This window comes from Mercenaria mercenaria, unplaced genomic scaffold (genome assembly GCF_021730395.1).
Source record: "Mercenaria mercenaria strain notata unplaced genomic scaffold, MADL_Memer_1 contig_4848, whole genome shotgun sequence".
Lineage (NCBI taxonomy): Eukaryota > Metazoa > Mollusca > Bivalvia > Venerida > Veneridae > Mercenaria > Mercenaria mercenaria.
The window spans coordinates 1-12,514 of NW_026463109.1; the positions used below are offsets into that span (position 1 = coordinate 1).

The following is a 12,514-nucleotide window of genomic DNA, read 5'->3' on the forward strand; positions in this document are numbered from 1 at the left end:
GATCTGAGTTACCAACTGTTGGAACGAATGCAGATAACCATACTAAACGAAGCCAAAGACCTGTAGAAGTAAACATTCCAGCCTCGTCAAACGCCCCAATGGAACAAACAGCGGCTAGAGACGACATGCCCTTTGTGTCAACACATTCCGGTGGACCGGAAATGACCAGGGGTCAAAGTATGCAGTATAATTTATTTTCAAGATACTTCATGCGCATCTTTCACTAAATAAAGTATCATTAGATATTAACTGTAAATGTTGAAAACCTCATATAATGTATTTAACTTGGTTAGATATAAAACTGTGTATGTTTAAATTATCATTTCACAATTAAAACAGTCATTTGTTTCAAACCCTGACATTTAGTGGAAATATATTCATTCTATGGCTAATTTTATAACCTAACATATAATTCTGCTCAGATACACACCAGTTTAGTTCATGTTAAGGTACATACTGAGTAGTAGTTGTTCATCTAAGTTTGAGCGTAAGATCCCTTTATTTTTGTAAGCAGATTCAGTGTAATGTAGAGCTTATGAGTGTTGGCCAATCGAATAATACCACCGCGTCCAAAGAGGCCAGCTGAAGGGAAAAGAGCGTTTACTGTTTTACTTGTGGTATTTCTGTTCGTATTTACCCCATAACAACGTTTTTACGATAACCATAATTTTGTTTGTAGATCACGTCGACCCCTTTACTGACAGCTTGGTACGAAGAATATCTGGAAAGTTCTCTACTAGCGTGGAAAAGATAGAATTATCACAACTGACATGTGATCTAATCCGTGAGAACCAATATTTGCGATACCAAAACTATTGTATAAATTGTAGGGACGTATCTCGAGATGTATTATTCTTAAGCTGCCCGTCTCCGCATCTAGCTCTTTGTCATAACTGTTTTATGTACTTTGACAGATGCCCCCTCTGTGATACAATAGTTAAAGCTCTGATGGATGTCGAAAGATGAAACATTATTTCATTATCAGTTATGTAAATGTAATACAGGTTGTGTTCACTAAATAAGTCTCTTCCATATTTGTATTATTAGAAAAAAAAGAGTCAACAAGAAGTCGGATTTTTTGGGGTTTTTTTTTTAGAGTTCGCTTACAGTTGATATTGGTATTTGGATATCTTAAATTTAAATTGTCCGATAAAGAGAATTCTTTCATAGCAACTCATTAAACAAAATGTCTTCATGGAAACAGTCTGTGCAAGACATCCATTTTGTGTTCAGTGCATATAACAATTACAGATGACACGTGTGTCTTTTAAAATGGGCTTGGGCCATAATTAGTGCAATGGTTAATATTTATATATATCGCACGGTGTCATATTAAGTAAAAATCTACCTCTAAGTTTTTTTAAGGATTTTTTAATTTAAACAATTTATTAGTGACGAGTCTTGGATATTTTTATTTTACCAGGTTGTCGATATTTTGATAACTAAGTTGTTTGTTTAGAAAATCCACTTTTTGTCTTCAGGTTATAGGTTGCTGGTCAAGAGTTGTCCAGTTTTAGCAAATTGAGAAATATTATTGTTTACTTTAACAATATCTTCCATACTATTGTTAATATTTTTTGTTTTAAGTATAGAGCAAACAATACAATTTTAAGACATGGTACACAATTTAATTTGAACTTATAGATGAAGTATTCAATCAATAAATATACAACTTTTTCTATACAATCATTTGCAGAATACGATTTTACAACTTTCTTCAATCTGTTTCATACTTGTAATGTTTGTGAATATGACTTAAATAGGAGCTCTATAGTTACTCTTTGGTCATTAATTATTGTAGAAACGAGTTTGTTACAGAATTGTGTTGATTTATCTCAAGCTGAAAATCTATCAACTTTCTTTCTCTAGTTCTTTGCAAGTTTGTACGACAAATCCACACATTTTAGGCGAACAATCCATAAAAAGTTAGTACTATGAAAGTAACTAGTGGTACAAACGTGTTGACCTAAGATTTTTGCAATATATTCTTATAAATAACCAAAACCAAACAAATATTGTGCAGACTGTAGTAAACCGTGGCAACGCTTTTGAAATAATGCAGAAAATTTACAGTCTTCTTGCATTTTTTACTAATATCTACATGTAACTTTTATTCTCACCCACTTTATCATTTTCCAGTGTCATATACACATTAATGCCAAATTTGGTGGAAATGAACATGTTAAAAAATTTCACCCAATCTGTGGGCGAGTAGCTTTAAATTCGGAAATTTCCCATTGATTGGGACCATTTTTTTTGGCACCATGATACTTTTCGTATTTATAGAAAACATCATAGAAAGCAAGGCTACCAGTTTTGTCTTCCATTAACCTTTTGAATCTCGATTTAAAAAAAAAACATATTCGTCCAGGCGCTAAATTAAGCAAAATGAAACGTCTATCAACTCAAAGTTGATAGTTATGATACATATCAGTTATATAGTGTGAAGGTATTTCAATGTTTGTTTATTCGAATGTGTTGCGGGTTCTACACAAACACTTTATCAATTTGATAAAAGTTTTAATATCGTGTTATTTATCGTGTCACCTTATGGTTAAGTATGACATTTCACGACAGTTTATTCACGAAAATCTTCAAAATATTGTATTTATTTATTGCAGTTTGATAGCATATAATATGCTTCCAAAGGATATTTCTACAATTTTTATTGAACAAAACTAGAGATAATTTGCAACACCTGTTTTTTTCTTTATTCTGTACACTACACCTGCTTGAGGGAAATGTCAAAATAAAATTAAAGACAAATTTCAAAATTATGTGACATTATTCCCTTAAGTACTGCATAAAATGCCATACAATTTTTTGTGCATAGGAGTTACAACTAGATTTAAGCCTAGTCACAAATTTAGTGACCAGTATAAGAAATACTATTGGTCTTGTATCTGTTTTACAGACTTTAAAGACCTATTCAAAAATTAATTGTTTTCACACGAAATTTAAAAGATTCAGACCTTTGAAAACTATAGCGAATGAAATGCCATAAAGCATTTTACTCCGCCAGAATATTGTCTACGTTTTATTTCAGATTAAAATGTCGTACTAACAAAATAATTTTCAATTATCAATGACTTTTATAATTGTCATTGTCGTTAATGAAAAGTTATTGAGCTATCCATGAGTAATGCATTATCATTTCCTCATGCCATATGTCTATTATTTCAAGACATATCTCTAGTCATTGTTAGTATATACTTGGGAGTTTTATTTTATATATATATATATATTTTATACATTTATTTTTCTATATTTTTATGCAAATACTCGTATGACGCGGATGACATACTATATTACACATTATTTCTAGCACTAGTTTGTACAAATGTGCTCAGTTTAGTAAAATACTAGAGGATTACTCAATGATTTACATTGACTCCCGTATCAACTTTCTGCATTATACAAATGTTTTCTTCTTTTTAAATGTATAATTGACATTGAAAAAAAATCTACTGTATTCCAACTTTAACTTTTAAATTAGAGAAATATTATACTGTACTTACGCCACATTTTTTTTAAAGCAGGTGGTGTTTTAGTGATGGATCTTTTAACATATTTGTCAAAATATATCTCTTTGTTACCAAAATTGCCGAAGTATATCACGTCTAAATTGTTTTAATTTATACAGTTAAAATCTCTTGTGGTTGCTTTTCAATTATATAATTTATCTTTAACCTGCATTCTTTTTGAATGATGTACTTTTTTCGAAGTAGAAATGTATCTCGAATAGTTTTTTTCACACAGTCTTACTAAAACTGGCATACTTTGATGTAAGCAATAAGTGTGATTTGCAGCAAGGTGGATTTAACATAAGTTATAATTTTACCTTGATGATAAATCTTAGCTATTTCATATTATCTTTATACGAAGGTCATTCAATATTTGAACATTTGCCACATATTTTGATACCTACCAATATGATACGAAACTAATATTTCTGGCATCATAATACTAGTATTAACCCGTACCCTGCTAAATTTCTATAATGAACGTATCCATCTCTTAGTTTTGGGCTGTTCCTTTAACTTTTAAAGGGGTGCTTACCCAAAATATATTGACTGAATGGCGAACAGTGCAGATCATGATCTACACTTGTCGCAAAAGCAGAATAAACCGTGTCCAGCATGATAAGGGTTAAGTAGTCATATATTAAAATGTCAGATAATACTGAAAGTATGATAACCACTTTATCCATCTTACCAAACGTTAGTTTTAAAACTGTGCATTATGAAAACGAAATGTTTATTTCAAGTAAAAGAACGATTGATATAGATTTAGAGGTGAAAATCTTAAAAAAAGTAGGTTCATTTAAGCAGATTGGTTGGTTGTAAATCGACAATTGTCTCAAGTTCTTGAATGACCATCGTATTAACATGTTAGTTTCTTGTTTTGTTTGACAGTGTTATATTATGTGCTTGCACGTTAATGTTATTATGATATTATACGTTGTTAAGCAACTAAGAAAATAAACGACGAGAAAGAGCAATTTGCATTGTGATTTTTACTCACCTGAACCAAATATCCGAAGTTAAATATTAACACTATATCGTCCATCATCTGGCATCCACATTTTAGAAGTCACAATTTTTGGCTCAATCTTAATGAAACTAAGTCAGAATTTATATATAAAGAGTTAGGTCCATGTTTCGGAGAAAAAAAAAGTTCGAACATCACCAAATCATAGAAAAAAAGAATTGTTTTCCATTAAAATTACACAGCATATAAAGCAAACAACCATTGTCAAATTATGTATTAAATTCCGGAAAGGGACTGCATGAACGGACCACACTTCTGGACAGTTCAACGCCTTTAAAACACCCTTTTCAAAAAGCTGCTACGTCTCCGTTTTGATGCATTTGCAACAATGTACCAGTGCTTAAATATTACGTAACTAGGCTAAACATCGTTTTTGACAATTGTTTACTTTTATTTCTTTACAAATGTCATTTCTTTTTAAAGGGGGGTAACTCTTTTAGAATATTTTAAGTATCCAATTCTAAGGGACGGAATGGCAAAAAAGTATCGGACAGATAGGTTGTTTTAAAAGATGTTGTATGTTTTCTAAAAAATCTGTGTTTTTGTGATATACTGCTGAACCTTAATACAGTGTTGGACGAATTCTACACTGAATAGTCTGGAGTAAAAAAACTAGTTTACTAGGTCAAATAATACAAATTTATAACTCTTTTTAGGTCACGCTGTCTATGAATGTCTTTATGTAAAATCATAGGAAAACTGGAAAACACTCTAAAAGATCTCACTTTTCGCCAAATAATAATAAAACTTACGCAAAATGTCAGATGTCATATCCTCTAAATTAAGCAGAATATTTGTGCTAATAAAATCGCAGAAGAGTTCGAAACTGAATCATTTTGGTCAAAAATGGGTTTCTAAGTCAAATCATAGAAATACACGTATGTAGCTTATGATATATTAGGGTAAAATATACGTTCAAAATTTAAAGATACAGATAGGCCTTTCAAAAGGTGGCTGTTAGAACGCCTCTATAAAGATGAGTTGTGCCCATGGTAACCTTAGCCATTAGCCGTGCCTGTTTATGTATGGTAACAAGAATCAAACATGAGACCACCACTGAGCAGCTATTTTGCACGTAAGGTGCTATGTCAAACTAAAATGGTTCTTAACCTGGGTCCTTTTAATATTTCAATCTACGTTTAAGTGCACTTCAAGTCAAAAGTTGGGAGTAACGCTCTATGCCAGAAAATAAGTTCCATTCAAGCAAAGCACAGAAGCAATCAAAGCCTTGAAATGTCTGATGGTTGCGGGTTTTTAGTAGATTTATTTTCTGTTTAAATGCCAGTCTATGAATATACATGAATGAGAAACAAATACAAATTTAATGTGCCTCATATCTAAGATGCCTGACCTAGCTTGTGATGTAACCATGGGCTTGAATACTTTATCATTGATAGATCTTATATAATCTAAATGGTCAATGTGAGTGGATAAAGGTTTAAGAACTGCTTGTTCAATGATAATTCATCCGCATTCTTCATGAATGGGACTATTTTGTGTAGCACATGAACATCGTTTGGATGTGATTCGGAATAAAATAAAGATGCTATATGATTGTCAGAAATACACTTGTAACTTTGGTAGCGGGATAAACCCGCAACCAAAAATAAACAAGAACAACTAACAAAACAGGTTTTTGTTATCATGGACGATGTCTATGCATGGCCGTTAGAACTGCTATATTTTGATGGTAACCTAATTACACACTACAGTGTCTATTTATAATGACTTAATGTATTTCCAACTAAATGAATAGTAGATTGTACGTTTTGGTGAAACTTTATATCTCTAATCAGTAACGATATAAGAATTCTACAAACAAACCAAGTTTGATGTGATTCTGACCTGTAGTTTATGAGCAGTAAATGTGTAAAACTTTCGTGGCAGTAATCTATGTGAACAAAGTCTTAACGGTTGCAGTCGAAAAGGCATATTGAATTCTTTATTTATTTTTTTTCAGTAAATCTGTTTAAGTAATATGCTTTAGTTATAACTGGGTCACATGCTATTTAGTAACTTTTTAGCTGTATCAGATATGTTTTTGTTCAGTCTACAACATTTTTATAGTAAGATACTCTCCACTGGGACTTGAACCCAGACCTTTTCCTACATGATGTAAGAAGCATTCTTATATTAAACTATGGAGAGGACAGCTGCATGTTGTAAAACTGGCAAATATATTATTTTTGCATATTGATTTGTAATCAGAATAATTTATAAACATTATAATGACATAGTAAATATGTATATTTATGTCTGTTTTCCTTCAACTATTTTATTTCAAGAAATTGAGACTCTTGTCATTAATCCAGAAATACTATAAAAATAGTTCCTACGCATGTTTTCCTGTATTGTTGATAGTTTATAACACAACACCAATTTTATCAAACTAGAGAACTATCAGTTCCTATAATTACTTTCACTTACAACATAAAGGTAATTTTTTAATACATCTAACAGACGCAATGACCTGTACGCTGATTCCCCTTCATATCTTTATACAATATATAATGCGCATAACTTCATTGAGAACTAGTTCCAGCCACACCAAAACTTTCAAAAACAATTGGACACGATTGATTTATATTTTTAATAGATAGATATGCATGAACGACTATTCGTCCAAAACTGTTTTAATAACACCTTCCCCCCCCCCCCCCCCCCCCCCCCCCATTATTTCATGAAATCGCTTGTGCTTGTATATCAAACAGGTAAATACACTGAACAAAACAACTACCCCGCCATCAGCTATTTTGACAATATCCGTAACTTAAAAGTAATTCTTAAAGTTAAGCGTAACCTCCGACCAAAGTGTAGTTGAAAACATATCGAAATGCAATAAAATGAGGCAGTGAAATCGTATGAATTTACTTATTTTATAACTGCAGCACATTTTTGAAAAGTCACAGCAATACACTAAGATATAAAAAAAATACAAACAAAGTGAAACATGTTATGAGGGAATAAAACGTCAACAACGTTGATGTGTGTGGTCTAAAAGATTATTCGATATTTGCTCACTGAAATGATGCCCAGAAAAATACAATCGGGTTTCTTGGATACGGTGCCTGCTTGTTAATTTTGTCTTTTGACAGTTCCTATGATACGCAGGCTCTATAATCTCAGATCCCTTTACTTTATCTGGGGACCAAACGCCGCTCTTCATGGAATTACACGCCTCAACACGTGTATCATTGAAGGTTCCATGTTCACCGCCGTTTAAATACATCTGCGGATGTCTCTAAATTGCTTTTTGTACTTTTAGCATGTGCAAATGTTGAGTTCTGCTCAACCCGGGGCTAGAGGGCGTGGACGGTAGCATGCATTTCCACTACCGTCCATGAACAGTCTCAATCAAACCGAGCCTGCAACATTTTGTTTTTGTCGTGTTGAGCGACCTGTGAAGTTTCCACTTTTCTCTATTTTATTCCTTTCATTCTTTTCTAATAAGATGTCAAAAATACATCAATAAAGAAAGTGTAGGTCTTACAGAGTTTGATAGCGGGTCCACCAACCCAAAACTTGTAAATTATCTAAAACTAGACATTATATGGGCCGTGCCATGGGAAAACCAACAGAGTGGCTTTGCGACCAGCATGGATTCAGACCAGTCTGCGCATCCGCGCAGTCTGGTCAGGATCCTTGTTGTTCGCTAACAGTTTCTCTAATTGTAATAGGCTTTGAAAGCGAACAGCATGGATCCTGACCAGACTGCGCGGATGCGCAGGCTGGTCTGAATCCATGCTGGTCGCAAAGCCACTATGTTGGTTTTCTCATGGCGCGGCTCATATAAAGAGGCACTCTCAAATATTCTTACTTATAATCTACTGCTGACTTTATAGAAGATTCAATTTTATTTTCAGAACAATCTTTACCATTTCTTGACCATTCTTGACGCCTTCAATGTTTAGTCATGTAAATGTGTAGTTTTGATTCTCCTTTCCTGAATTTCATACGTTTTAGAATTAGATGCGTTTTTGCTTCGTAATGCAATTCCAAAATTATAACTTTGTACATGCATTCCAATATAGCCTAAACCTTGGTTTGCCTAACAGTATTGCATACAAAATAGAAGGGATTTATATCTGGGACACCCGAGCGAATCGCCATACATTTCATGTGTAAAGAGAATGATATGGGCAATATTTCTTTGGCACAGGAAAATGTTATAGACGATGTTTTTTCTTTGTTTCTTTACTTTTTCAAAGGAATTTTTTTTTAAATTTTGCTCGTGTGGCTTACCCTTGGAGATTTAAAGATTTAAATAGGCAGAAAAACATTGTTGGCGCCGGGCCGGGAGTGGGGTGTGTGTGTGTGTGTGTGTGTGGGGGGGGGGGGGTGATGAATGGGTAGATGAGCGAGGTGGGGGAAGGTACAACTTTGCATGTTGATAAATGGAGAGCCAGGGCGATGGGGTGACCGGGTGTGGGTACATAACTGCACATGTTGATAATAAACGTTCATGGAAAAAAATTAACTAAGTTTAATGAAATTCTCTACCAAAAGGTTAGTTTGTTATGTACAAATATGTGGATTTCTAAACAATTAAAGGGCAATAACTCTGAAGTAACTGAAGAGATTATGACCAAGTTGTGTGTGCATTACCAAGTTATGGTGATCTACATTCAGTTTAAGTTTCATAGTTTTAGGTCAAATATGTCACAAGTTATGAAGCAGAAATTGCCATATTTAACGTATCCTGTATAGCAAACACTAGAAACTTCGAAGGGCAATAAATCTGATGTTACATGGGCAATCTGACTGAAACTTGACGGGCCGCATTTTCCAGTAGTGGTGAATATGTATATGAAGTTTTTTTTTTTTTAATTTACCACTCAACGTCCTAGATATTATAGCTCCAGACGGACGACGCCAAAACTATATCCCTCTGCCTTCGGCGTGAGATAAGAAATATTCTATAACTTGTTTTATCGTAGAGGTACAGAAAAGTGCTCTAGTTATTTCACTGTGTTTTATCATGCTGAATTGGGCTATAGGAATATCAATATTTTTGGACAATTAAGGGAACTGTTGAAATGATACTTAAATGTTCATTATTATTTCAATAAAAAACATTCATCAGTAAGTACCAATCTACATTTCCCATATAAGCCCGCTCGCTGAGCTCGAGAGAGAGAGCACAAATCTGCGAATCACGGTGTCATGAGTTCGATCCTCTGGTGAGGCTTGTGTTCTCCGAGACGAAATGATACAAGGCATTTAGTCTGACCTGAAATCATTCGCTCTCCGTCCCCGACTCATGTGGGGAATTTGGCATTTATTGGCATCCAGGAACATTGGTAAGGATTATATAACTGGAAAACTTGAAAAATAAAGAGGCCAGTACTGGTTCCTCACAGGAAAGACGGCTTCGCGTGTATCGGTGCTATACACCGGGCACGTTATAAGAACCAGACTGTATATCTGCAGAGTTAGAGGACTGTATCTAATGGATCCATCTTTCTCTTACTCTGCCCCTCTGGTCATTTACAAGTAGAGGATGAATTTTGCGCCCGGAGTAGAAAGCGAATTTGAACACGTTTATCATGAATAGAGCACATTATAAATCTGGTATAATAAATAATGATATGACATGAATCTAGAAATGTACTGACAAAATATCAATATCAGGTCGAAGAAAACGTGTAAAGTCACGTGCTTGATTCAGCGTGAACGACTGTTTTAGCCGGTGTCAAAAAGATCTTCTCACAATGTTAATTTGCCTTTGTTTATGGCCAATCACTTCGGTTTTCGATGAATCAATTAAGGTTAGTAAAGTCATCCACGCATGAACTTGCTGCACCACCTGGACTTGCTGCACTTCTTGGGGTTTCTGCGCTTCCTGAATTTGGTACGATACATAGACTTGCTACGCTTACTTGATTTGCTGCGCTACTTTGGACTTGTTGTTCTACATGGACTTGCTGCGCTACTTGTACTTGCGCTACCTGGATATGCTGCGCTACCTGGACTTGCTGCACTACTTGGACTTGTTGTGCTACCTGGACTTGCTGCGTTATCTGTACTTGCTGCGCTTATTGGACTTGATGTGCTATCTGAACTTGCTGCGCTACCTGGACTTGCTGTACTTCTTGGGGTTTCTGCGCTTCCTGAATTTGCTACGATACATGGACTTGCTACGGTTAATGGACTTGCTGCGCTATTTTGGACTTGTTGTGCTACATGGACTTGCTGCGCTACTTGTACTTGCGCTACCTGGACTTGCTGCGTTACCTGTACTTGCTGTGCTATCTGAACTTGCTGCGCTACCTGGACTTAATGCACTACCTGATCTTGTGCTACCTGGTCTTGCTGCGCTACTTGTACTTTGGCTACCTGGACATGCTGCGCTGCCTGGACTTGCTGCGCTTCTTGGACTTGCTGCGCTACCTGGACTTAATGCACTACCTGATCTTGTGCTACCTGGTCTTGCTGCGCTACTTGTACTTTGGCTACCTGGACATGCTGCGCTGCCTGGACTTGCTGCGCTTCTTGGACTTGTTGTGCTATCTGAACTTGCTGCGTTACCTGGACTTGTGCTACCTGGACTTGCTGCGCTACCTCGACTTGCTGCACTTCTTGAGCATCTGAACTTGCTGCGTTACCTGGACTTGCTGCGCTACCTGGACTTGCTGTACTACTTGTACTTGCGCTACCTGGACTTGCTGCGCTATTTGTACTTGCTGCACTACTTGTACTTGCGCTACCTGGACATGCTGCACTACCTGAACTTGCTGCACTACATGGACTTGTTGTGCTACCTGAACTTGCTGCGCTACTTGTACTTGCTGCGCTATCTGGACTAACTGCGCTTATTGGACTTAGTGTGCTATCTGGACTTGCTACGCTACTTGGACTTGTTGTGCTACTTTGACTTGCTGTGCTACTTGGACTTGTCTCGCTATCTGGACTTGCTACGCAACTTGTACTTGCGCTATCTGGACTTGCTGCGCAATTTGTACTTGCGCTAACTCGACTTGCTGTGCTTCTTGTTCTTGCTGCGCTATATGGACTTACTGCGCTACTTGGACTCGGCTACCTGGACCTGCTGCGCTACTTTGACTTGCGCTACCTGGACTTTCTGCACTTACTGGTGGTCTTACTTCACTTCTTGGACTTACTGCACTACCTGATCTTGCTTCACTTCTTGGACTTACTGTACTACCTGATCTTGCTTCACGACTTGGACTTATTGCGCTATCTGGACTTTCTTCGCAAATAAGACAACAAATAATTCTAGAGGCACCCATCATAACCTTTTAGAGTGCAATCTGTCAGACATTCTTATACATAAGGAACACAATTTACAGTTTTTAAAGGCCTAGATCTTGGCAGTGGGTCAAGGGATTTCTGTCTTCATGAACACAGTTGGGGGCTAATGACTATCACAGTATGGTTTAAATAAACAAGGGTCATTGTTAATTGGAAAGTCAGTCTACCTGTATCAACTAGTAAGAAGGGGAAGTGTCTTTATCTAATAAATATGTGATAACTTTAAAAGTTATACCTTTTTGGCATTTATTATAATAAGGAAAATATTTGTTGATCAAACATGATAATAATATAATAAGAAACTAATTTAGGAATATGTTACAAATTTCAGGGAAAAAAGCAAGCTTTTATTTTTTTCAAGTTCTGTCTGGAGATATGCACAAATTCAAATTTGATGTTTTAGAAAAAATGTGACATTCCCTCATCTAAAAGTTTTGTTTTAATACTTACAGAATGTTGTAAATAACTTTGTCTAAGATTGAAAACCGAATGTCCATTTCAGTGTTATAAAGTAAACATGAAAAAGTACACGTTAGGCAACTTATTACTGAAATAAAAAATCGGTATAGATAGAACACAATACTTTGATTTTATACGGTAATATTATATTCCAATGATGGTGATTGCATGTATATGATAAAATCTTTTCCCATTCTTTATATAAGTTTTCTATATAAATATAATGGAAGGA

At 35.3% G+C, this 12,514-nt stretch overlaps 1 protein-coding gene and 1 long non-coding RNA gene across 2 annotated transcripts; one reads left to right on the plus strand and one right to left on the minus strand.

The window, feature by feature from the left end:
- Nucleotides 1-6: 6 nt before the first annotated feature.
- LOC128554220 (uncharacterized) lies at nucleotides 7-4,501 on the plus strand. The gene is made up of 2 exons (XR_008369554.1): nucleotides 7-177; nucleotides 680-4,501. It is a non-coding gene; the product is annotated as an uncharacterized LOC128554220 (long non-coding RNA).
- Nucleotides 4,502-8,908: 4,407 nt separating this feature from the next.
- LOC128554221 (mucin-5AC-like) lies at nucleotides 8,909-11,801 on the minus strand. Its single transcript, XM_053535471.1, has 3 exons — nucleotides 11,673-11,801; nucleotides 10,960-11,586; nucleotides 8,909-10,821 (listed from the first exon to the last, which is right to left on the minus strand). The coding sequence occupies exons 1-3, from the start codon at nucleotides 11,799-11,801 to the stop codon at nucleotides 10,444-10,446; spliced, it is 1,134 nt and encodes a 377-aa protein (XP_053391446.1). The 3' UTR covers nucleotides 8,909-10,443.
- Between the last annotated feature and the right edge of the window lie 713 nt (nucleotides 11,802-12,514).

Excerpts from the sequence above, each read along its gene's own strand:
- LOC128554221 (XM_053535471.1), bottom strand. The coding sequence starts at position 11,801 with ATGGGTGCCTCTAGAATTATTTGTTGTCTTATTTGCGAAGAAAGTCCA. Across the intron at positions 11,587-11,672 it reads AAGCAAGATCAGGTAGTGCA|CCGAGTCCAAGTAGCGCAGT; the intron begins GTAAGTCCAAGA and ends AGGTCCAGGTAG. Across the intron at positions 10,822-10,959 it reads ACCAGGTAGCACAAGATCAG|GTAGCGCAGCAAGTTCAGAT; the intron begins GTAGTGCATTAA and ends CATTAAGTCCAG.